The sequence below is a fragment of the Panthera tigris genome, chromosome D3 (assembly GCF_018350195.1).
Source record: "Panthera tigris isolate Pti1 chromosome D3, P.tigris_Pti1_mat1.1, whole genome shotgun sequence".
Lineage (NCBI taxonomy): Eukaryota > Metazoa > Chordata > Mammalia > Carnivora > Felidae > Panthera > Panthera tigris.
This window is the reverse complement of record NC_056671.1, coordinates 80,137,102-80,164,229: the sequence shown is the minus strand read 5'-3', so window position 1 is coordinate 80,164,229 and position 27,128 is coordinate 80,137,102. Positions and strand designations below refer to the sequence as shown.

The following is a 27,128-nucleotide window of genomic DNA, read 5'->3' as shown; positions in this document are numbered from 1 at the left end:
TAGTTTATAATTACAAATTTATGATAAAATTGTAATTGTAATAAATCTGACACTTTCTTACATAATTCTGATTGAGAACCTTATTAAAATAACTAGGTTTGTGTATTTTCATGACGAAAGGCAAATTCTGCACCTGAGCAATTACATGGCAGTTGTAACGGATTTTATACACTAAAATGAATTAGCACTTGGTGAGCGGGTCATGTACTGTGGCTATTCAGAAAGTTTTCCTTTTTTCTTTTTTTTTAATGTTTATTTTTGAGAGAGAGACAGAGACAGAGAGAAGGAGGGAGGGAGGCAAGGAGGATGAGTGGGGGAGGGGGCAGAGAGAGGAGAGACAGAATACAAAGCAGGCTCTAGGCTCTGATCTATCAGCACAGAGCCTGACGTGGGGCTTGAACTCAGACCACGAGATCACGACCTGAGCTGAAGTCGAACACTTAACTGACTGAGCCACACAGGCTCCTCTATTCAGAAAATTTTGGATATTTCCTTTGGAATTATGTTAAAAGTAAATTTCAATTTTTGTGTGTTAAGATTATTAAAGTCTAATTTGTATACATACATGTTTTATGCCTTCCGGAAAAAGTCTACTATAATATTTGTGGGAACTGGGGTCAATATGACACATTGCAGTAGTGAATTTGTATAAAAGGTGACATGGTCTGCCCGTTTGCAAATGAGCTAAGTAAGCAGGCTGTATGGAAATCCTACCCTGGGAGGCTTAGTTGCTAAGATGTAGGTACACAGTAACAGAGGGAAGGAAAAAAAATCAAAGAAACATAGCACAATATTTAAAAAAAATGAAATTAACATCATTTCAGCGAAAGACAGAAGGTATGGTTAATATAATTAAAGAACCCCTAGACCTTCCAGCCATAGAGCTTCAACTCACTAATCTTTCAGGCTCAAACATGGTGGTCAAATTGGGTCCATGGGGACCTAATACCTTGATTCTTCTATTTTTTAGGTATACTTCACAAATATTATTTTAACTGACAGATATTTACATACATTTTTCAGAGGACAAGTAAAACTATTGAATTTAATTTGTAATACTTACAGTCAAAATATGTAAAAAGTTTTTAGGCAGAAGCTCAGACAGGATCATCTAACTAGCTTTCAAGCAGCCTCTAGTGTGCTCTAGGACTTGGCTTCTTACCTTGAAACGTCCATGTAGGACAGATAATTTGGAACTGGGTAAACATCCAGTTGTACAAGTTCTAGGAGGCAGGAAAAAAAAAACCACAAAGACATTACCATTCAAGTCACACAGAGACTCTTTTTGTATACAGAACTCATTACTGCGCTTTATTCTCCATTGTTTACATTAGGAAGTACAATACATCCATTTGTTAAACTTGGAAACTACAGGAAAGTACAGAGAACTTCCAATTTAATCACAAGATCTTATTCAGAGATTGAAATAAACCACTCGTTCTATTTTCCTACCTTTTCCCCAGCCACTTACTGTGGTTCTCCTCTTGTTATGCATGCTGAATGTTTACCTAGAAGATTAACTTTTAACATTTAGATTTCCTTTCAGAAAACCAAATGCATCTGGCTTCTGCCTTCTTCATTCTAGTGAAACAGCGCTCTCAAGGGTCAGCAATGACTTCCTCTACTCAAATCTGAAAACCCTTCCTCAAAACTGTATGAAATGTGACACCACCATCTACCTAGGGCTTTGTTTCCCAGAGTAGTTCCTAGATGTCCTTCTGCTTCTGCAAACACTTACACCGTGTCGTTCACAAGTTCAGCACCTGTCTGACACCAGCTGTGAGGGCTTTGTAAGTCTGCTGTTGGTGCCAGCTCCCTTCTCTTTCCCAGTTACCTTACTTCCACAGTTCCAGGTACCACCTCTAAACAGATGAGGGTCAAATCAACATCTGTAGTCTTGACCGCAAGTTCCCATTTGCTCCCAGGAAAACCACTCCACTGACGGGGATCAGCAGGATGGCGAGGACTCCACTCTTCTCCCATAAATACACTCTGTACTCTACTCTCACGGGAACAGTCTTACAGCATCCATCATGTGTCCCTCCTCTTAAGAATCTCCACGGGTTCTTACAGCTTACTGCACAAGCTTCAAAGCCATGCGTCCCATAATTACTTCTTACCATTTTCTAGCAGGCACCTAGGAGTTCAGAATTCCCTGTCTTCTCCCATCTGCCGAACAGACCACATTCAGATTCCTTCCTCTTCCACACCCACTTTGTGCCTTCTGGCTATCCAAATCCTATAACCATTCAGTGATGGAGACTTATCGCTATTTGAGGTCTAGCTGGTTTTTCCAGTGAGATGACAATATTTAACTCATTTAAAAAATAAAATCCCCTATCCTTTAGGACTCCTGCACAGCACGATGCATAGAACAGGTGCTTGATAAACACTGTTCAACTTGGAGTACTAAATACTAGTTTTCACTCAGTTTTCTGATTGCAGGGAATCAAAATCCTCCTGTTAGCAAATATATGTCCATATGATCTTTTCTTTTTTAGAAATGTCATGATTTCTAGATTCTGAAGAAGAGACCTCATTAAATGAGTAAGACTCTTGACTTGTGGTGTCCCTGTGGGTATATAATTCAGGTCTCTCTTAAGATTAGCTCCTTTGTTAGTGGAACATGAAATCTGAGACCCTGAATAGAGTCCAGAATGGAACTTCCTTTCATTTTTACTCTCCAATATTAAATCACGGTTCCAGATTTACTATCCTAACAAGGTAGTCCAAGAAATAGTTTATTAAGGCCCATTAAGCAGAGGAGCCAAATCAAAAGTGGGAGTAACTTACCTAAATACCACAATATGAGAAAAACAAATTCGAAACTATAAAATCTCCTGTTTTGATTCCTTTAAATACCATACCAGCATTCTGCTTTTATTATTTTTATCGCAGCAAAATTTGACACTTATTTTAGTAAACGGGCAAAGCAAAATCAAAGTGAGGCATCATCACATCAAAGCAATGATGTTGCTGAGTAAATTCTTGGAACCAAAAGAGAAACTTTGATGTGGTGTATGTTACATACCGTTAGAAGAGGCATAGAGTGCTTTTAGGAAGTAGCCACAGATGTTTAATGTCACCAGCTGATTCCTTTCACAGTGCAAAACTTCAATGTTGTTGAAAATCATAGCATCGAGGTCACCAAGCTTATTGTCGCGCAGATCCAGCTGAGTGACGTGCTGGAGAAAGTCCACTTCATCTGCTATTAGCTTCCTAATTATGTTCAGTCTTGAAGAGAAAGGCCACAAACAGAGACTCTAATTAACCGCAATGCTAGAAATAAATGGCCACACCCTGATACGGTGAGCTAAGGAGAAGGGATGCACGCCTCACTATGTTACAGTCTTCCATCATTTCTTACATCTCTGCATCTGGACTTCCTTAACTGGCTAGATTCTTTGGCTATTTTTAGCGACAACTCCAGGAAGGTCTTAATCTTGGCAATATATTCTGAAACACACTTTGGACCACTTAGGCTGGAAGAGAATCACACACATTGATTTTACCTTAATTCATTGCAAGAGGGGAAAAAAAATCCACTTAATCATTTATTTCCACAGAATTTGATTGAAAGAACACAAGAAACACAACCCAGACCAACCCATTAGGCACATTACAACTAGAGTGAATGTTTAAGGAAGGAGAAAGGATTCGTGAGCAGGGAGGTGAGCAGAATTTAAGGGAGAAGGCGGGAGGGGTGTGTGTGTGTGTGTGTGTGTGTGTGGAAATGAATGGGAGCCACATATGCACCAGAGATGAAAATGCAAACATCTGGATTTCTGGCTGGCTTAGACCGAGGACTGATTGCCAAAACTATCTCCATCATTAAAATATTGCTTGAAAGAGCGGAGCACAGAAAATACTGACATTTGGCATCTAGGATTCGCTGAGAAAGTAGAAAACAAAGGACGACAAATCTAGGACAGAGCAAGGCACAGGGGAAAACTGGCAGAACCTCCGCCAGGAGAACCAGCTAGCTGACGGACTGAGGTGGCCACAGATGAGATGCTCCCAAGAAGATACGGAAGTAGTAACGGGGACTAGGAATCAGTAGAATGAAGACACACTTAACTTCAAAAGGGAGAAAAAGAGACGGAAATCTCAATTCCTAGTCTGCTAGGCTACCCCCAACTCCTTTACCAACCAACAAACAAGAACCCTGCACTTCTCATAACAAAGTGCTGAAATAATGCACGTGGGCTACAACAGCATTAACAGGAGGGCTGGAGCTTAGGAAAAAGCTAAAGGCTCTTGGCTGTGAATTTCTGCCCTTTGAAAAAATAAAATAAAATGATGAAAACGGAATTATTACTAGCAATATCATAAAGTCACTGGAACACAATGATGAGTGACAGACAGCAAAGAGCTGGGATTTGTCAATCTGTAAGCATAGCATATGGCCTCTTTAAATGTCCCCAACAGGATTTGTTTTTTGCTTTTCTTTTTTTATTCCAGGTTGTAAGATTTAAAAACTGGCCTCAACCCAGCAATTTGCCTATTTCCAAATGCTCAGGAGATTACTAGACTATGTACACAGAATTTTTTAAAAAGTCTCATTTTGGATACAACAGACTGTAGGAGTTGAAAAAAAAAGTCCCATGTCCTTCCTAATTTACACTGTAAGTAACTTTCCTAATGTGGCATCACCATCTTCATTTGAAAGAGCTCCCTCCTGTAATTTAATGTATTAACACTAAAATAATTAAAGGGTTTATTTAATGAGGAGGCAAAAGAAAATCTATAACGAGAGGGAAATGTTCAGTTAAAATTGCCAAGTCTTACCAGGATTCAAATATCAAAAGTTTCCAGGCTCACACAATAATATAATTATTTAGGATGAACTTTCAAAGAGGCAAAATGTGATTAAAATTTCCTTTCAATAATCCCCTCAGCTAACACAGCCATTTTATTTATTTCATAAACATTCACTGAGATTTACTTTGTGTAGATAGGTAGTGTGAAACAGCATCATATTCTAGTTCCTGTTTGCTGCTCATTGCATAGGACCTTGAACAAGTCACTTTATAATTCTGGTTAAGCCTAATTCGAATCTGTAAAACGGGGATTGCACCTTACTTGTCCTACGAGGCAGCTGAGAAAGTCAAATGAATGTATGTGCCCATAGTTTGCAAACAGTGAAAGGTATGGTGGTGATTAGCATGGTGACCTATGGCTTGTGTCACTACGAGATGAATAAAACAAGGTGTTTGTCAAGAGATTTAGTACTTGAGCGAGGAAAATCATATGCTTTAAAATACAAAGACTGTAAGTATGTGGCGAGTGCCATAACCGACGCATGAAACACACAGAATGGTCAGAAAAGGCGCAACCCAGGATGAAGCACCTCATCCGAATGGCAAGGGGAGGCAGAATTTCACAGCTGTAAGTGGGCGAAGAAAGCAGTGCATGAGTTAGGGCAGAATGGCCTCTGGACTGAAGAGAAGAGCGAGACAGGGAGAGCTCCACACACGAGTGCGGGAGAGCAGGGCATTCGAGAGGCTGCAAGGACGGGTCAGTCAATTAAAGTACCAACCAACTGCTAACACTGGCTAACAAGGATCAAGCACAGCAGTGCTGCTTGGTTATCTGTGGTGAAGGAGCTCTGTGCTAGACACTTTTTTTCAAGTTCATTTATTTTGAGGGAGAGAATGCGGGCAAGAGTGAGCAGGGAGGGGTAGAGAGAGGCCTGGAGGAAAGCAGTTACCTAGGCACAACCGTTCAACATTTAGAGGGTCCCGTGTCTGCTTCCGGTATTTAAATATCCTGTAACCGATCTTGTCTAAAAAGATCCAATTAGAACTAGAAATCTAGGTGGCTCAATTTAAAAGGGCTTAAATTCTTTAAGACCGAAAGTTTTCTAACTCTAAGTGACTCAGAGACAAATAATGTTGACAATTTAGAAAGAAAGTTAACGAGACAAAGTGTTCAGTGTCTCCTCCTGTCACATTCGAGAAAGTTCTCAACTTCAGATCCAGGGTTACCATTTGTCCTCCTTCAATGAAGAACCGGTTCGCAAACTGCTAACCAACACTTCCCCAGGTGCAACAGGCTTGATTTCTTTAGTCTGAGGAGAGGGAAAAGGAAGCCATTCTTTGAGGGACTGGAAGAAACGGTTTCCAAGGTCAGACCGTATGAAGGAAGAAAAGGACCAAAGATGATGCTTCTTTACACTGACAAAAATCGACAGCTCTGAGTGAGGGCCTAGGGTTATCAACACAGAGGAAAGTGGGGAGTAAGGTGAGGAAAGAAACACCCTTGACAAATGAGGAGTCGTGAAGACGCCAAGAATGATAGCTGAGTTCCATGAGGAGGAAGGCGTCCTCAATCAGGTAAGATAACAACACATAAGACATTGGGAGTAGGAGGCATTTAACTCAATTCCTTCCCAAACCCTACGATTTAGCTTCTGTTACTAACTATAATTTAGAGATGAGAACACAGCTGCACAGAGACATTAAGTATCTTGCCCAAGATCTATCACGATGACTATGTGGTCATCGACCTCTGGACAATGGGGGGATTAGTTTGGCTGAAAAAAGTATCAAATTGGGCAAATTAGTATGAGACCTCTAAGCCTGATATGCTGCTTTACAGGAACTCAGTCCCATGACAGGCTTTTGTTTTTCCTTAAGAAAGAGAAATTTAGAATAGATCCCTCCTTGTATACCGGTTCTTTGTATATTAGCTACTAAAACTGATCCTCACGTACTAAAGGACGATTGAATCTTTAATGTGGCAAGGACCGTGCTGGTGGGTTTTGGTTGGAGTTGCGCACGATCAGGATTCAAAATGCAGGTTCCTTGCTCTTGCAAGGGGTGAGAGTGGAGGTTCTAGTCAAACTTGGGCCTAACGAGGGATTATGAGTTTTGTATTTTTGTAAAGAACAATGAACTAAGGGCAGAGCCACCTGGACAGAAAAATGGGAAATTAAAATAAATAAGTTAAGCAAATTAATTTAATGAATACATTATATTACATTAGGGAAGTCAAGGAAGGAAAAAAAAATAAGGAGATGCTCAATGGCATTAGCTGTCTCTCACCACAGAAAAGGAGGACAAAGAGAAAAAACATCCACTTTGCTCTCCGTGACAGGGTCTTCATTCACCAGAAACTGCAACCAACCAACCAGCTTGCTTGAGAATGTCACCCCCACAGCTCTGACCCGCTCCCAGATCTAAGCCAACTACTTATAAATAGGATAGATTTCTTAAAATTAGTTACCTCAGATCCACATGTTTAATGTGAGGCATTCTTCTTAAAGCCTGTAGCCGCAGGGTTTCCATACAGTTTCCAGACATACAAAGTTTATCCACAGCAGTCAATTTCTCCAAAACCTCTGGAATGTCAGTGAATTCATTAAAAGAAAGACCAAGATAACTAAGCTGGTGCATGTTCTCCAACTCAGGAGGAAGGGCCTGGAGAAAGTTTCCATCCAACAAAAATGTCTGTAGGCTGTTAAAGAAAACAGAATAAGGAAGAGAACGTGTAAATTTTACATGTTTATTATCAACATACCAGTTCCACAGGTATAGATCATATTATTAGAAAAAGAAAATGAACTAGATCTTTTGCAAAATGCGTAAGGGCAGCGCCTGAGGCAGTAATATACCAGACAGAAAAGATCAGAGTTAAGTATCTTAATCTTTTATTGAAAACCAAAATATGACCAATCTCCCTAACTTGGACAGGTACAAATAGCAACAACGTGAGCTAAATGCAGTGAGAATCAGCCCAAATACCCATCTTTCGTTGTTATTTTAAATTCTTAGAACTCAACAGAAGTCAGAAAAAGAGAAAGGAAGCCCTTGTCCCATGGGTAGGCATACTCATCTGTGGGGATCTTCAGTTCTAAACAAGGATATTTTAATATTTTACGACTCTAAAGAGTGTAAAAGCTAAGACATGAACTCTGCCCAACACCCTGCTCTCTGGATTTGGGGTCAAGACTTACACACCCAACATAACAGGTTGGCTAATCTCACGTGCTGCAGCTCGATGCAGCTTCCCGGGGGTTTCCGAGGGATACAGTGTGGTGGGGCTTAAAGGACGCACTTGTGTAGGGGCGCCTGGGTGGCTCGGTCAGTTGAGCGTCCGACTTCAGCTCAGGTCATGATCTCGTGGTTCATGAGTTCAAGCCCCACAACAGGCTCTGTGTTGACGGCTCAGAGCTGGAGCCTGCTTCGGATTCTGTGTCTCCCTCTCTCTCTGCCCCTCCCCTGCTCTTGCTCTGTCTCTCTCTCAAAACTAAAGATTAAAAAAGAAAAAAGAAGTACATACTTGTGCATAACTCGGACGGCTGCTGGGACTGCTCGAAGGGCGTTGCAGGACACATTCAACTCAGTCAGGGTTGGAATACTGCAGACAGCTAATGGGAATTCCCCTAAGTGATTATTGGAAAGGTTAAGACTCTTCAACTTGGTGAACCTATCACAACGAAACAAAAGGAAAGAAAAGACAAATGTGACAGATGCATAACGTCACATAATTTTAGCACAGGTCATCTAATCCAATTCAACGAAGGAGGAAACATGCCCTCAGAGGTCAAGTGCACAGCAGAGCTGAGTGTACCTCTTCAGACTCTAAGGCCAGTGTTCCACCTAAAATATATACATTATATTTAAAAACAAATTTGGGGCGCCTGGGTGGCTCAGGTGGTTAAGTGTCTGACTTTGGCTCAGGTCATGATCTCGCGGTTGGTGGGTTCGAGCCCCACGTCGGGCTCTGTGCTGACAGCTAGGAGCCTGCAGCCTGCTTCTGATTCTGTGTCTCCCTCTCTCTCTGCCCCTCCCCTGCTTGTGCTCTGTCTCTCTGAAAAATAAATAAACATTAAAACAAAACCCAAAATAAAAACAAACTCGTCAGTCTAGAATGAGACTGAATGCGTGAAGAGGTGAGTTCTGCTGGAGTAAGTTTTCTAGCTCTTCCTGGACCAGCTCCATTAACACACCAGTAAGTGATGATGGAGAGAGGGAAGGGACTTGCAGTCTTGCCTTTCTTAAGTTGTGTTATCCCACACAAGCAAAAAACCCTTCCATTTCACTTCTCCCCAAATACACACCTGCAATAAAAAATTAATTTATCGAAACTACACACTCTCTCGGGAAACCTAGTTCCATAGTTCCCAATTTAAGGACCAATTACCATTCTTCAATCTCAGGCCAACACTGGATACCGCTAACCACACACCCCTTCCTGAAAAGCCCTTGTCATTTCACTTGCAGGACATTTTCCTCACCCGGTCTCTTCCAACACTCTCCAAATCCTTCCTCCTGGGTTGCCTTCTTTCTTCTTCTTCATCTCCTCTTCCCCACCCCAAGGGTATAAATAGTGCTCACAGAGCTGTTGTCAGTTTCTTCCCTCTCTCTACCTTGCCTTCCTCAGAAATCATTTCACTGCTCTGGGAGGAGCTCTCTCTAACCCACCACAGCCATCTCCTATCTCCTGAGCTACCCTGCCACATTTCCAGTGGAAACTCAACTGCCTGTCTGTCTCCCAGACCAGCACTTCTCCTATTCCATTTTTGTGAATGGCTCTTTCATTTTCTCAATTGTCCAAGCAATTAAAGAACTCATCTTTAAGTTTTAACTTGTCTGTGTTTGAAACCTGTTGGCCCACTGCCAACCTCTCCATTTTTTTATTTGAGATGAGAATCAGATTAGTTACTGCAATTATGCCGATTACTCATAAAACCACCCAAGACTAAATACGGGGCAGCACGTACAATGCCTAGAACAGACACACACATCTTAAAAATAAATCCAATTCAATCCAATCAGCATTTTAAGGAAATTGTCATGTGACCTATCTGCTGAATTCTATGATAAAAAATACTAAGCTTTGTCTTAGGTAGCAACGTAAAGTTTATTCTAAACAGAAAAGTGACACAGGGCCTCTTTGACAGGTTAAAAGTGTTAGGTTGATTTTTCTTTTATAATAGCTGTTTCCTTAAACGGCAGAGTATAGACCTAATAGTATGTCAATTAAAAAAAAAAAACTTATCCTCTATTCCGATTAAATTATCCATGATCTATACTCTACAAGCTAGAGTCACAGGTTCTATTGTTCTTAGTTCAGAGGTTCTCAATGGCTGGAGGACCCTGGAAGAGGGTCCTGAGACCCTTTCAAGAGATTCCCAAGGTCAGAAGTACCTTATAACAATACTAAGACGCTACTTGTCTTTTGCCATTCTCCTTTTCCAGTGGAGATTTCCAGATGGTACAGGTCTTTGTGATAGCGCACCTGACTGGACGCAGAAACAGGAGAATCCAACGATCTTCTATTAAGCTAGACATTAAAATATTTACAAAAATATAACACAATGACAGTCTTCTACCTTTTTTCCCCTAAAAGTTACTTTTCATAAAAAACACGTATGTTAACAAGAATGGGTTTATTATTTTTCTAAAGAATATATATTATTTCTCAGTTTAAGTTTGTAATGTTGTAAATATCAATAGATTTAATCCACATAAATAAAAACTCTTCAATTTTTGAGAGGGTAAAGGAGTCTTAAGATATGGTTGCCAGATAAAATACAGAACGCCCAGTTAAATAAGAACTTCAGATCAATAAGTGTTTAGTGTCACGTATGCCCCAAATATTTCACAGGGCATACTTATACTAAAAAAAAAAAAAAAAAAGAAAAGAAAAAAAATTGTTGTTGTTGTTTTTCTGAAATTCCAATTTAACTGGGGTGACTTTTTTTTTCCCCTTCTAAATCTGCCAACTCTATCCTGAAATAGATGAAAGTGCTGTTCTAGTCCAAACAAAAACAGTATCCTACTTTCTAGATATGATTCCTCACTTGGTAGAACTGGCCACAGTTTAAAAATACACATGCAATTAAACTGAACCTAAAAAAAAAAAAAAGTCCCTCTAGGAAGGAAAAAGACCCACTAGACATTATCCAACACAATGGAGTACAAAGGCTTTTCAGAAAGTAGGCATGAAGTGATTACAGTTCCAGTACTTATGACTTGGAAAAGTATTAGTCAATAACAGGGGGGGAAGGGTGGGGAGGTATATTCATCTTTACAAACAAATTTACTAGAACCACAGCACTTCTGACAACAAAGGAAAGCAGCACAAGTACAAGTTGAATGAGTACAAGGCAGTTGACAAGCTTAAACGGAAAAAGAGAGACACAAAAATAAAAAACTCCTAACAAGTACCCTCCATCGTCTTAGGTATATATATTTGCATTTCAAAATTGGTGCCAGCTCTAACTACAAAGTGCAATTATTCTTTGCATCAATTCAATGATAAAAACTACCAGACCTCATGATAAAGAGAACCGCCCTCAGTCCTGGGGACCAAGAGCGCACCGCCCCCCCGCCCCCCAAAACAAGGAGTCTCCACATCCAATAAAACGGCAATAGTAATAGATGACCACTGAGCACCTGAAATGGCTGGTCCCAGTGGAGATGTTCTCCAAGTATAAATACACTGAAAAGAACATAAACTAGTTAATAATTTTTAGAACAGGTAGTAATTTTGAAATATTAGGTTAGATAACATTATTAAAATTAATTTCAGGGAGCCTAGATGGCTCAGACAGTTAAGCTTCCGACTTCAGCTCAGGTCACGATCTCATGGTTCACGAGTTCGAGCCCCGCGTCAGCCTCTGTGCTGACAGCTCAGAATGTGTGGAATCCCAAGGGGTCTGAGGATTCTAAACTTGAATCTACGCTTGCAAGTCTGTTAAGGTAGGAGGAGAGAGCATATTTTATTTAACAGTTTATTAGCTTGATTATAATAAATATTTACATATATGGGGTGGGCCTCCATTTATACTCTCGCCCTAGACCTGTACATTTTAAGCACCGATTCTGATTTTCAAATATCTTAAATGTCTTTCCTTCCTTCTTATCACATTCCCCACACCCCTCATACTACTCTTGCTGCAGCCCATCCCCCAAATTCTTCCCAGAAAAGAACACAGTGTCCAGCAGACTTGTTTAGCAAACAAAGTGTGTATTGTTTCTGAGAACTCAAGTTCTTGATCCGAACACATTAAAATTCATTTGTTTTGGAAACTCTAACCCTTACTCTCCTTAGAGTTCCACTTTTTCTTTATAGATGTGAAAGGCAGTCAGATTACAAGCATCTGCCAATTCAAGAACCCCTTCAGAGAAAGATAAGAAGGCCCACCTAGAATTTACTTCTCTTAGGTCTTAAAACAGGGAAGAGACACCTAGAGGCAATGGTTAAGTTAAAAGAGAGAGAAATCAAAATGGGGAGTGGATGACCTTTCCTCCCTTTACCTTCATTCAAAGAGAATGTAGAAGAGGGATCCAGGTGATAACATAGTGTTAGGGAAGAAAAGACTAGAAAATCTCTATGTCTCCTACAAAATAAGATTTTTAGCTCTGTTATCAATTATCAAATGTGCAGACCCAGATTTAAAAAAAACAGGCTAGTTTTGGAAAGATACATACTTGTCAAAATACTTCAAATAATTTCATTTTAAAACTAATATCATTCTTAAACCTTAAAATTAAATCCTTAAAATGAAATTACATTATATCCACGCAGGTATACAGATATTTTCTCAAAGCTGTTCAATATAGGTATGCAGAGGAGAATCAGAACATCACAAATTTAAGATTAATAAAAATTGGGACGCCTGAGTGGCTCAGTTGGTTGAGCATCCGACTCTTGGTTTCTGCTCAGGTCATGATCTCCTGATTCGTGAGTCTGAGCCCTGCACTGGGCTCTGTGTTGACAGCATGGAGCCTGCTCGGGATTTTCTCTCTCTCTCTCTCTCTCTCTTTCTCTCTCTGCCCCTCCCCTGCTTGCACTCTCTCTCACTCTCTCAAAATAAATAAAGATTTTTAAAAGATTAATAAAAATTACTTTAATAATGATTGTAAAAACTATAGTGTGGTTGGTTTAGCAGTTAATGAGGAATGATTTTTCTTGATATTTTAGAAACTAAAGGACAAGAAACTCTGTAGTTTGTTTTTTAAACACATCTGTTATATATATATGTAACATAACACACACACACACACACACACACACAGTATATACACATACACAGTGCTGAGGCTAAACAAAGTTACTTAGAGTGGATGTATCTTCTTCATGTCTCAGTTATCTAAAGTGAGACTAGAGGGGCCTCTGAGGTCATTTTCCTTCATTTGTTTCCACGCTGACAAAGAAAGAAAGTAGGCTCAGAGAAATCAGGTAAGTATCACATACAACCTGAATACACTGCCTTTCAACATCAGCACTACTACTCTTCATCTCTCTTGTTCTTTTATCACATCTTATTAGAGACTTTAATACAAATCGATATCAATTACTAATAATTCTAAGTCACAGGTCAAAGAGTGGTCTCAGACCAGAGTATGGAACACACTCCTTTTTCGGCCTCGCATCTCCCACTGAGGGTAGCACTGTCGGTAATGGAGGACATGGTTATTTTGAACGCCATGTGCCATTCCATTAAACCAGTTCAGACACAGCCCAGGGCTCACAACTACCCAACAACCGCAAAGACTGACTTCACTCTGCAGAGCAAGCAATCTGCTTTATGGAAAGAGCTGTAACTCATGTCCATCTGTTCTATAACAGAGCTCAAAGTAGGGGGAAAAATCAAGTTAACATCTATCCTGAGTCTAGTGAAGAGTAATTTTAGTTAATTCTTAAAGTCAGAGGTACAGGATTATAATATTACAGTTAGCTAATGGCAATGGGCATTGTGGGCTTTTAGAACTCAGGTCTTACTTCACCCAGAGTTCCAAGGCACACTTTTGTTTTTCAGTACTGAGTGTCACAGAAAAGTATAATCAACAAAACACACTTGAGAATCTACACAGACGGAAAGCTTTAATTCCGTTCGCAGAGAAAACCTGAAGTCCCTTTCAAACAAGTATCCTAAAGGCCATATAACAAAGTGCAAGAGGCACCCGGCTGGCTCGGTTGGAGGAGCACGGGACTCTTGATCCCAGGGTGTTGCGTTCAAGCCGCATGGTGGGTGTAGAGATTACTAAAAACAAATAAATAAAACAAACTTAAAAAAAGGGTGGGGGCCTTGAAGTGATGGAAGGTCACGCGTGGAAAGATGCTAGAATGCAGCTGACACTGTCACTGCTCTGCCAAACTGACGATATTTTTTTACAACAAAATTTCTTTTTGCCATTTATTCGTTTGAGAGAGAGAGAGAGAGAGAGAGAGCGAGCGCGCGCGCGAGCGTGAGCAGGGGAGGAGGGGGCAGAGGGAGAAAGGGAGACACAGGATCCAAAGCAGGCTCCAGGCTCCGAGCTGTCAGCAAAGAGCCCGACGCGGGGCTCGAACTCACGAACTGCGAGATCACGACCCGAGCCTTCCAAGTCAGACGCTGAACCCACTGAGCCGCCCAGGTGCCCCGTGGGGATACTTCTTTCGTTTGCATCTCCTTGTGCGTTTACATTATAAAACCAAAAGTACAGTAACCAATGATCCTGTATCTAGACACAAAACGCGCTTTGCCGTCAAGGGGTTTGATATATTAATGTTCCTGATTTTTCCTTTCTGTCTTCCATTTCACACCGTAACTAACCAACAGCACAACGGGACAGCACCTGTCGTGACACTGCTCCCGAGGGAACTGTGGTGACTGCTCGCCTAGCCTCCACCTTCATCCAGACAGCAGCATGATGCGTTAGCCTACACTCAGCCTGACATGATTTTTTTCCTCAGTCACCAACATTTCCAGATACAGGATCTTCCAAGCTGCTCCCTCAAACAAATGATTTCTCTCCACCAAAGGGAAGGGTGCTTAGTTTCAACTGAAAGGTTAAAAAGTACCACAACCACTTCCCTTCCCTTTGTTAGATAGATACGTAGGCCTTTCACACAGATTGACCACAGCTCTGTAAGCTTATTTCATCTTGGCTTCTGAAAAGCCACCAGGGAGCAAGCGCTCCTGACAAAATTAAGTGGAGCCACGTCTTCCAAGGGCAGGAAGGAAAAAGCAAGTGTTGCACGATATCTAAGTTGAGAACAATAAACAAATACAAACACTGCCAATTTTTACATCCCTCCCCCTCCTGAAACAGCATGATGCCTATTTGGAGGCATAATAATTAGCTTTAGGTCCATCTAAATCTTAGTGATTTTCTTCTCAGGAACTAAGGATATATTGGGAAATTTTGACCATAAGATAAAATCACAGTACAGAGGAAGTACTCCCGTTTTCAAACATATTCCAACTGTGCTTAACTAGAAGGCACGCGCCGCACTCATGAAGAGGAAACCATACTTGTTTTGCTCAATGATTCTAACAGAGAAAAATCAATATTATTTTCTGGAGTTATTATTCACTACAAGTGGGTCAATTAGAAAAAAGGTTCCCTGGTGACTGGATTTCCATTTCATGGTAACAGTCCATGTTTAGCTTGTTTTTTTCCCAGTGGGGGAACATGCTAATACACTTTGGAAATGATTAGGCTCCGATATTAAGTAATGAAGGACGCGCGTGAGAGCTGGAGTCGTGAGCCTCGCCCTGGGCTTGTCTCCTGCTTTCCATTAATTATGAAAAGTAGGCTCCCTAATGGCTCGGAGTACTGAGTACGGACCTGGGGGTGGGGGGAATGGGGGTTGCCAGTCCCTCAGTGCTCTGGAATACTCACTAGATGAGCTTGTAAGATGGTTGCTTTTATTCGATTACCAAAATAACACATGATCATTTTAACAAGTCGAACTAGAGAAGCATACAAAAGAACACACTGGCAGTCTCTACTTCCTTCCAAATCCCATGCCCCGGAGATAACCAGGGTCAAGTTTGGTACACACGCTTCCAAAGCTTTTCCTCCTCATAAAACACATACATGAATAGGAAGTAACCTCCCTCCCTATTTTTTGAATGGGGTAACACCACACGCATTTTTTCCGTGACTTGTTTTCTCATCTATACAAATCACCTTTTTGAGACAGTCAAGTCTCACTCTTTTGACAGAGTAGGAGTGCTCCGGTTTTTGTTTCTTTGTTTTTGTTTTGCTGTTAGGAAAAATTCAGCATTTCCATTTGTGCTTCGGTGCCTTCATTTTGCAGTATTTATGGGTGCCCAATGACTTATCCAAAATTCTGAAATCCAACAGGCTCTGAAAATTCAAAAATCGTTCTCGGATTCACGTGGTGACAAAAGCCGACCTGCGTGAATATTCGGGCAGGAATGCGTTCTCTTTAGAAACATCAAGGTGTCTGTTTCTGGAGTCCCAACCCGACTGGAGGTTTGGTATAATAGGTAATATATGTGCCACATTACCTTCAATGATCTGAAACTCCCTGAAATCCGAAACACAAATGGCCTCAAGAGTTTGGGGTAAGGGGTTGTAAACCTGTATGTCTAAAAGTGTAACCGATGGGTCCGGGAGTAGGTAACATCTAGATTGTGATAGGTACTGGAAAATGACCAGACGGCTGAAGAAACGCGTACCCCCAACCCACCGCGTGGGAGAGGGCTTCCCTCCATGCTGCCTCCGCTAGCGTTTAACGTTAGCACCCTCTCCTGTTGCTAACCTGAGGGGCAAACAGGGGTGTCAGGCCCCTCCAACTTGTACTTCTCAGAGGAGTGTATCTTTCTGTGAGGTTCATCTGCTTTGAAATACGCTTTCACATCCTTTGCCCGTTTTTCCGTTGGGTCACTAGTCTTTAACGTATCAGTTTGCAGGGGGTCCCTGAGTACTAACTGCCACGCGGAGTGTCATGTTCGTCACACGACACTCCCAGCCTCCTGTTTCATTTCCCCCCACTCCGTTGATGATGACGTGAGCCATTCACTAATTTTCAGTTTTTATTTGCTCAAACTTGGCCAACTTTTCCTTGCTGGAGTCCTTGCTTGAGAAGGTCCTCTTACCCCACCCCAGAGTGGTATAAAAGTTCTCCGATATTTCCCAATTGTATGTTGTACATTTAGATCTTTACCTCACCTTACATTTATTTTTACATGTAATGTTTGGTAGGGGGTCTAACATTTTTTTGTCCAGTAGCTAAGTATGCCAATATCATTTACTAAATAAATCACCCTCTTCGATATTCATTCAACGTAAATAAATTTCAAAGTGAGCAAAAAGAGAAAGCCTATTCCTGTTCAAACAAAATAGCCAAAGAGAAAAGCTTAGGTAAAAACAAGTTACATTTACTTTTTGTATCTCCTTCTTTTCTCCCAAGAGAATTTATAAAATCAAATGCCTGCTTTGTTGTTCTTCTTAAGAGCCCACCTTGTAGTCTGGAATGCATAAAATGCTTCAATTAAACAGTTCATTTGACAGAGTAACTTTTTTCTCTATAGAAGGACAAATCTTGGAAAGAATATCAAAGTACTTTTTTTAAATTTTTTTTTATTTTTTATTTTTTATTTTTTAATATATGAAATTTACTGTCAAATTGGTTTCCATACAACACCCAGTGCTCATCCCAAAAGGTGCCCTCCTCGATACCCATCACCCACCCTGCCCTCCCTCCCACCCCCCATCAACCCTCAGTTTGTTCTCAGTTTTTAACAGTCTCTTATGCTTTATCAAAGTACTTTTAACAAAAATGTGTACTGAATGCACTTTCTCTCAAGAAGCATTAGTTAAGGCAGCGAGTGCGAGAGACGTCAGTCAGCAACTTCTTAATTTATCTTCCATGGACTTTAAATTCCGACTCCTTTAGAGCAGAACTTTACTGTTGATGAACTTCGTCCTACAGCCATGTTTTAATATTTTTGCCCTAATCCAGGTACGACATACGGCAACCAGTGCTGTCCTATTTATGTAAGAAAGCAAAACAATTTGCAAAAGACTTCAAAGTCTCCCTTTCCTGGATACAGAAGGAAAGAAAGAATATCTTTTGCCCCATGTTCCTCTCGGATTTGTCTGTGGCTGCAGTAGCATGAGAAACATTTGAGTCACTGGGCCTGCTTCAGAAGTGCTGGGAACACCTACTCTTCAGAAAGCATGAGTCAGCTCGTTTGAGCCCTCACACCCGCAACCTCTTCTGCCCTGGAATTGAACTCTCACTGGTGACTTCTCCGCTTCTTAGTGCAGTGACTTTTCCTGTTGTCCCTATCGAGTCACTGGACTCAGACCCAGTGAGTACCTGCCAGGCTTTCCTGGGAGGTTCAGCACACTTACAAATGTACAAATGCTAAGGTACACACAACCAGCTTCTTAACACTTGAGCCAAAATAAACAGAAACCATCCCATCTTAATCCTAATCACCATAAATGACTCTCAGTTCAAGCTAAACAGGCTTATCACCTTTTCATATGATCAGAAAACAAACACATGCATATCCTGGATAAAAATGAAAATTTACAGCCACAAAAGTATTTGGGCAAAATTTTCTTAAGAATTGCCACAGAATAAGTATACTAAAGCTACAACTCACAGACATAGTTTTTCCAAAACAATAATCGAGGAAATAGAGAACACTCTGTGTTGGCCACAATTACATTGAACATGTTGCTATCATGGCAAATTAAAGCATTCCCTAAAGAGAGACAATGCTATTTTAATCCTCCTTTAAAATAATTTGGGGTGCCTGAGTGGCTCAGTCAGTTAAACGTCCTACTTCAGCTCAGGTCATGATCTAATGGTTTGTGGGTTCGAGCCCTGTGTTGGGCTCTGTGCTGACAGGTCAGAGCCTGGAGCCTGCTTCGGATTCCGTGTCTCCCTCTCGCTCTCTCTGTCCTTACCCAGCTTCCCCCCCCCCCAAAGAAAAAATCAACAAACATTAAAATAATTATAAAATAATTCAAACAGGAGGCACTTATTGGTTACTTACTTCGTGCCAGACCTAGGCCAAGTTAACCTACGTAGTCAACAAGACAGAGCTCCTACCCACAGGCAGGGTGGGGGAGACGCGCAAGTGAAGGTTCCCATGAGTCAAGTACATTATCTAGGAAACCACTCCAAATCACAGGACAGCAATCATGCGGAAATAGCAGTCACTAGATCTACAGTAATCTATAGTAACCCTACACTAACTAAATTCTTGAAAACTGAATCACAAGCAGCATAAGTCTGTCACTTTCTGTTTCTTTCATAAACTGGCGATATAATCACCGAAAACACAAACAAGAGGTAAGTTATTATGTTACAGTTAAACACACCTTTCCTATGAAATAATTTCTTTATTCAATTTATCCATGACAACATTTTGTTCACTTTCTTACTAACAGATCTGCCCACAGCCAATTCAACTGCAACATTATTCAAGAGATGTTTAATCTTAAGCACTATCAAGTAGGACAAAGAACAAAAAATGTAAAACTATTTCTGCAAAAAGCAGAAAACATCTCTATTTCCACGTCTCGGAAGAAAGACAAAGAGAAGATCTACACAGCATACTTGGATAAAATCCCAGCTGAGTCATACAAGATACATAAAAATGAAAACCAGATAGCATCTCTATCAAAGATATCAGATTATCAAAGGAGAAAGTAAACATAAGCTAAGGTCATGAGTAGCTTAAGCTCACATCACAAGTAAACCAAGCATATCTGGTAGGTAACAGAAAAAAATCCATCACCCAAAAGTTTACAGGTGCAGTAAAAGTCTGAACCATCCATTGACGAAACGTTGTCTGAGTTCTTATTATGCACAAAGGTGTGTGAAGCATACAAATGTGAATCACACATGGTTTTCACCCTCCAGGAACTTATGAATAGTTTGGGAGCAAAGCTGCTATAATACAAAGCATAAGATGAAAACTTACTGGGGGGAAAAATCCCGAGTATCTACAGAAAAGAAAACTCACTTTTATCAAAGGGACACAAGAGTTCAATGGGGAGATGGGGACTGGAAGAGAAGACATTCAAAGAGAACCGGGTAGCAGGACAGTATCTCAAATGTCGCATGCATTGTTAAAAATGCAGTTCTCCTGGCTCTTATCACCAGAGGTCCTGACCCCGCAGGGATGGCATGAAAACCAGGCATCTCTGTTTCCTGTAAATACCCCATGTGATTCTGATGTAAGCATTTCGTAAATCATATTTTGAGAAACACTGATTTGGAGGGCAAAAACTAAAGGGTAGGCTTGGGAAACATGAAGCCAATGACGGCGTTAAACAGAAAGAACGGCTTGTAGAGGGTGCTTAAAGATTAAGCACAGAGCACCCCTCGAGTTCCAGATGAAGACACTGCTATTTACCTATGAAAAAAATGTGAATAAAGGAGTGAAACAGTCTATGCTAGGATGCATGGATTTGTCTATCATATAAATCAGATATCCTCTGCTTCCCTTGTGCTTCCCCCGTGCGCGTGCACACACACACACACACCCTGCACACCATCCTACCTCTCTACGTGGGGTGAAAAAAAGGCTGCATTGTGACAGACATCTTACAATCGGAAAAAAGAAAACTATTTGGAAAGTCAGACTTTCCCCGGGGTTCTCTTGTTAATTATACGTCCCAAAGACATCAGCAGAGAGGGATGGGTGTGCCCTCCTTTAGAGAAGCCACTGTGAAATATCCTGCCAGCTCTGGCACCAGCATCCTAACCCACCCGTGGGAAATGACAGCAGGCGTGCGACTCCTCCCATCCACGGCTCTGTTACCATGGAGAGCACGGTGAGTGACATCAAAATTACAGGCACTCTTGGGAATAACAGCAACTCTCATGGGTCTTTCCTTTTCAAAAGTGACACAAGTGCGTGGTCAGAAGGAGCTCCAGAGTGAGCTGGAGAGAGTCGTGTGTGACCTGAGGCAGAGAAGGGAGGGAGGACGAGGGGCATGATTGGTTTCCTTCGGTCTTCTCACACTGGCAACCGAAGGTTTTTTTGTTTTTTGTTTTTCCAGAAGTCATCAGTAAGGACAGTAATCATGTTCCCAAGGCGGGCACTTCATCATTAAAAACCACAAAATAAGCATCGGTTGGCTTCTCCCTGCACGCTTATCATCATCCTAAGAGCTCTGCAGATTGAAAAGTTGGTTTCCACTCGGAATAGCAAATACTACAAATATTGTGTTTAATATTAACCGCCTGCCTTGAGTTACAGCTTGCAGAGCAGAGCAAGGAGCTGACTAGAACAGAAGAATGGAATTGGCCAGAATACAATAGCCTCACTGGAATCAAGCCAAGGCTTCTGAAGATCCCTTCTTTCTTTTTATTTAAGTGGGGGGGGGGGAAAAAAGTTAAACATCTTAAAGGATCCCAAGAAGTCAATAGGGGCAACTGTAATTTAATACAGTCTGGCTGATAAAGAAATCTTTTGTTTCTTTCTGAGCTCCCTCTTCTACGTGCGCCACGCGAGGGAAGAAGAAAATCGGCTATTATTTTCAGAAATGAGGTTGGGAGCCCACACCGAGGGGAAGACCAAAGGCTACGGTATCAGTGCCCCAACCACCAAGTACAGGCTTCCCTTTGACGGGGAAGGAAAACGGGAGTCGTGTGAGATGGAAAGCTTCCCAAGAGGATCAAAATTCCATCTGTAAAGCAAAGCTGTGTACTCAAGGCACTTCCAGCGCTGGGAAGGGCATTCCACACAGTCTATGACATTCCTCATACCTCGGGCAAACCTCGCCACACCCCTGTAGTGGAAATCCTTCCCGAGGGTCCTCGTCCCAGAGCCGCAGAGGTGCTAAGAGTTCTCGAATACACACCAGCCACCCCCTTTCTCCAGCACTTAGCTCTTGTTTGCTTGTAGTATATTTTGTGTGACGGCACATCTTCAAAGAAGCTGCAGTCGGGCTAAGGACTGCAGCTCCAGGTCTGGCCAATGGGCTACCAAAGGATTTTAGCACACCACTCCTGGTTCTGCTGTGAGTGAGTGAGTCATCACTACTCCCACAGAAAGCGAGTTTTCAGAAATTACTGATAAAAACAACATATTAAAATCTTTCTTTAAACACCTGGCAATGTGAACTTCTGGTGTGGGTAAGTAATTAAAAATGAGTAACTTTGTAGCTCTGGAATGCCAAGATCCCCAAAAGAACAGAGTAGGAAGTAAGGTCATTTGTTTTCCCCTCCGTGGGGACTGAAAATGTAGAAAATTGAGCTTTCCAAGAAGAAAGGTGCTTGATAAATTCCAGGCATAATTAGGAGTTTTTCAACGCTCATTTCTTCATAACTTTCATTCTACTCCGCCCACACACTTGTATACCCAATTCAACTTCATTCCTTCTCCCCACGGTTCTCCCAGTTGAAAAGCCGCTGCTCGTTCTTGTCCCCCTTATTACACTTTTCAGCTAAAACACCGTTCACATCTAAACAGAGATTAAATCACTTCTTTCCTCCAAGTCTTTAACTCACTCTCTCCTTGACCCAAAGGTAATTATAATCTTTACCTTAAGTTGCATTATACTGATTTTATAACACAGCCTATGGGACACAATTACACGCTTACTCCTAAATTCCTTGAAATTGATCTCTAGGTGCTATGTGGTATAACGTGACAGATCTACAACCATTCTAAATGATTACCCTCCCCTTCAAATAGTCACCCAAGCACTAAATACACCAAAGGTGCCACTGTTCAAAGCATTTTTTTCAATGCTCTTTTCTGAAAGTTTTAAGATCATATTTCTCTGATTATCTTTGGTGGTTTGGTGGTGAGAGAACCAACAAATTCAACACATATTTATTAAGAGGCTTGTCATATGACATCATATATATATGATTTTATATATTATATCTCTGGCTAAATATGGGGGGACAGCAGAGAGGGAAGACAAAGATAAGGAAACTACCTCCATTCTCAAGGACTTTACATAGATGGCAATTTTTGAAGCTTTCAAATGTTTATTAGAAAAGGTATACTTGGTGAGTGCATTAAGTACAGAGAAAGCTAACAGTTCAGAAGAGGCAAAGGTCACATGGAAAGGGGAAATAAAAGCTTCAAGAAACAAAAGTCACTACAAATGTGCTTTGAAGGGAAGGAGGATTCACTGGGTTGAGCCTGGGTTTGGCAGGTGAAAAGCAGAGGGAGCGGCACATTCCTTGCAAGGTGAATGTGAAGTATGTTTAGAGAATGGTGAATAGACCCATAGATTTTTTTTTTCTTTTCTTTTCTTTTTTTTTTTTTTTTTTTTAGGAAGTCCAATATCATACTGTCCATTTAAAATCTTATGTTTCCTGGGGCATCTGGGTGGCTCAGTCAGTTAAGTGTCCAACTTTGGCTCAGGTCATGATCACATGGTTTGTGGGTTCAAGTCCCGCGTCGGGCTCTGCGCTGACAGCTCAGAGCCTGGAGCCTGCTTCGGATTCTGTGTCTCCCTCTCTCTCTGCCCCTCCCCCACTCATGCTCTGTCTCTGTCTCTCAAAAATGAATAAACGTTAAAAAAAGTTTTTAAATAAATAAAATCTTATGTTTCCTTTTCCAACTTCAAATCCCTTCTAAAGAATCTCTTTCTCTCTCTCTTCCTTTCTTTCTTTCGAGACAGGAAGTGAACACAGGAGAAGGGCACGGGGAGGAGAGAGAATCTCAAGCAGGCTCCGTGCCCAGCATGGAGCCCAATGTGGGGCTCAACCTCACAACCTTGAGATCATGACCTGAGCTGAAATCAAGAGTCAGATGTTTAAAATGAGTCATCCAGGCACCCCAAGAATCTCTTTCTTCGTAATCTTTCCTGAATCACCTCGCCAAGCAGGCTGTCCTCTCATCTTACCTTCAACCGAAGAGAAACACTTCGCTTCTACAAGCTGCTACAAATACTTTTGCAAAGAAGTGGTGTATTCTTTTTTTTTTTAATGTTTATTTTGGTGGGGGGGAAGGGGGGGAGGGGGAGAGAGAGAGAGAGAGAGAGAGAGAGAGAGCGCGCGCGCGCGCGCACACAAATAGAGGAGGGCAGAGAGAGAGGGAGACACAGAATCCGAAGCAGGCTCCAGGCTCTGAGGGGTCAGCACAGAGCCCAACGCGGGGCTCGAACTCACGAACGGTGAGATCATGACCTGGGCTGAAGTCGGATGCTTAACCCTGGAAGTGGTGTATTCTTAACACAGAGTTCAATGAATACAGATAAGTCCCACCACCATTCGCTCACATATTCATTTGTTTACCAAGTATGTATTTAACGGCCCACCTGGCAAAGGTCCTCCCTCTGAGGAAGAACAGATCCCTGTTCTCTAGGAATTTGAAGCAAACAAGATAAATACAGAAAGCAGTTAAAAAGGTGCCAGGCTGAAGTCAGCTCTTACAAAAGTCTCAGTAAAGTCACTCAGGCAAAACTTAAATGCAACAACAAATGTCTAGAAGCCGAAGCAAACTGCTATTCCTACGCATTGCCTCTTCATGAGAGCAGGCTGTCTATTAACTATTGCATAAAATATTGTGAAACCGAGCACAGTAACAAAACAGCAACAAAGTTCACTATCCAAAGAAGAATGTTTGGGGGGGAGAAAAAGTCAGTGGTAAATTTGAGAGGTTTTGTTTGTTTGTTTGCCTATTTCAGGATCACATATGGTAAAAAGTATATTAATAAATTTGCAGACATGGGCACCTGGCTGGCTCAGTTGGTAGAGTACACACTGGGTGTAGAGATTTCTTAAAAATAAGATCTTAAAAAAATTTTTTGCAGACATACGTGGTTTACCAAGTATTTTGAAACCCCAGCTTCCACTGAAATTAACGTTAGTAATCCTCCTATAAAAAAACCAACTCCATTCCTAGAACTTGCTGGCCCTCTGGCCGTGTTAACTTTGTTTTTCTATACCAACTCACCTGCAAACAGCAAGAGCTGGAAATCAGATTTACTTCCCTTATTTATGAATGGAAGTGACAGATAACCACCAGCTATTAACACAGTTGAAACATTAGAATCAATTTGTACTTATATGAGTAATTCTTTTATAATTTGTCTAATTTCCAACATGTAGAATGAAGCAGTTGAAGTGTGTGTTTTAATTACCAACAATACGTCAAATACTTACTAAAACACAGGCTTATCCAAAAAAGTGGTAGGCAGAAGAAATTAGTAAATTAAAATGATCTAAGATGAAGACATTTAAGTCAACTGAAATGGCAAACTTTCCAAACACCATGGACAAAGCTACAGAAACGTGCATACACAAGTTATTACTATCAAACTTTGCTTCTGAGTTTGCTCTCTACACGGCTCTTTGTAAACACTGCATTGGATATCAGCATAAAAGAACTCTCTATCATCCTTTACAAACTCTAGACTCTTCGGTGCAATATTACTACCCATTAAACTTTAACAAATGACCATTTTAAAAGAACTAAATTTGGGGCACCTCAGTGGCTCAGTTGGTTAAGCGTCTGACTCTTCAGCCTCAGGTCATGATCTCCTGGTTCGTAAGTTCAAGCCCTGCATCGGGTTCTGTGCTGACAATAGGGAACCTGCTTGGGATTCTCTGTCTCCTTTCTCTGCCCCTCCCCCACTCGTTTGTGTTTTTTCTCTGTTTCTCAAAAATAAATAAATAAATAAATAAATAAATAAATAAATAAATAAATAAATAAATAACCAGCAAAAAAGTTGTCCTCTCCACTGACTTCACAAAGAAACTTATTGTATTTTAAAAAAATTATCCATTGAGAGTAATAATAATGTTGGTAGTAATACCATCTGGGTCATCTAAATGGGGTTCTGGTTGATGTATGTGAAGTACTCTCTATTAACAAAGTAGAGGTCAATAATGCATTATAATTAACAGTAACATACATAATCAGGAAATAAACCATTAAACTACCAAAAATTACTCTGATTTTGCCTCTCCTCTGTATTTTGAAAACTAACTTGAAGAGTTCCAATGCCAATAAAGGAAAAACAAACAGTGGTAGTTCCAAGAACAATGTTTTCCCTCTGAAACTGCTGGCCTATGTGTGTACATCAGCAAGCCATCTTTCCAGATTTAGAATACTGCTGCAAATACCAACGTAAATGTTCTGTGAAAATAGCTCATTTGTTTCAGGCAAGAATTTCCAATAGGAAGACAAATTAAGGGGGCATGTGGTTAGGAGAAAAAGTCTCAGAACTCTGACCTGTTATAAATGCATCGTACTTAAAGTAACTCCCTGGATATCTGCCCTAACTAAGTCTGAGAATCTAAAAATTCATTCCTTGAGGCTTAGATAGAAATGCAGTAAGTTCCCCTCTGGTACCTCTCTCACATATCCACTGTGAAATACGAAATATCCACATATCTATAGCACAAATTTCCTAAACACACAAATACAAATAAGCAACTCCACATATGGCGTATCTCAAATCTGCCATATTAACTGTATTAACATGGAATAGCTATAGTAAAGCTTTCTGGAGAATAGATAGAAGTTGTAAAAATACATGATTTCAATTCCTAGCACAAAGTATGTGTGTGTTGGTGTGTGCCCGTATATACCATACTTACAAATTTATGACTTTGAGAACTCTGCAGTAAAATATTTCTTGGACAATGGGGGTAGGGGACGAACGGTTCAGAGTAGTATGTGGTGGGGAAAAAATCGGTTTAAAGCCCATTTGTTTTCCAAAGGGCAACACAACAGCCGCACACCAACTGCTCAGACCCCCTTTCACTCTATCTCCCCCAGGGCATAAAGCAACGGGAGGAAAACGGAAACCTTTGTTGCAGTGTAAAACTGAAAAACCTTCCGCTTTAACCAAAGTCAAGGCTTTACACTGCTCACTATAAAGTACGAGCTGATAATATGTAACTTCATATGTATTATTTTTTTAAATGCAAAGGAAAGAAGCTGGACATCACTACACACTACCCATTTGTATCAAGTACAAAAACAGGCAAAATTCATTTAGGCTGTTGAAAGCTGAGGGGCGCCTGGGTGGCTCAGTTGCCTGAATGTCCGACATCAGCCTAGGTCATGATCTCGCCATTCCCGAGCTCAAGCCCCGTGTCAGGTTCTGTGCTGATACCTCAGAGCCTGGAGCCTGTTTCAGATTCTTTCTCTCCCTGTCTCTGCCCCTCCCCCACTCATGGTCTGTCTGTCTGTCTGTCTCTCTCCCCCCACCCCCAAATAAACATTAAAAAAAAATTTTTTTGGTACAAATACAGACACTCAGCTCAATGGAACAGAATAGAGATCCCAGAAATGGACCCACAAACGTATGGCCAACTAATCTTTGACAAAGCAGGAAAGAATATCCAATGGGATCAAGACAGTCTCTTCAGCAAGTGGTGCTGGGAAAACTGGACGGCGACACGCAGAAAAATGAACCTGGACCACTTTCTTA

At 41.0% G+C, this 27,128-nt stretch overlaps 1 protein-coding gene across 1 annotated transcript in view; it reads right to left on the bottom strand.

Annotated features, from left to right (window-relative positions):
- PHLPP1 (PH domain and leucine rich repeat protein phosphatase 1) overlaps positions 1–27,128 on the bottom strand; it is a 212,512-nt gene that overhangs the window by 47,255 nt on the left and 138,129 nt on the right. The window contains exons 5-8 of the mRNA XM_042961325.1: positions 8,284–8,430; positions 7,228–7,458; positions 3,032–3,234; positions 1,163–1,223 (exon numbers count right to left, since the gene is read on the bottom strand). Of these exons, the coding sequence (XP_042817259.1) occupies positions 1,163–1,223; positions 3,032–3,234; positions 7,228–7,458; positions 8,284–8,430 (642 nt within the window). The remainder of the gene's footprint in view (positions 1–1,162; positions 1,224–3,031; positions 3,235–7,227; positions 7,459–8,283; positions 8,431–27,128) is intronic.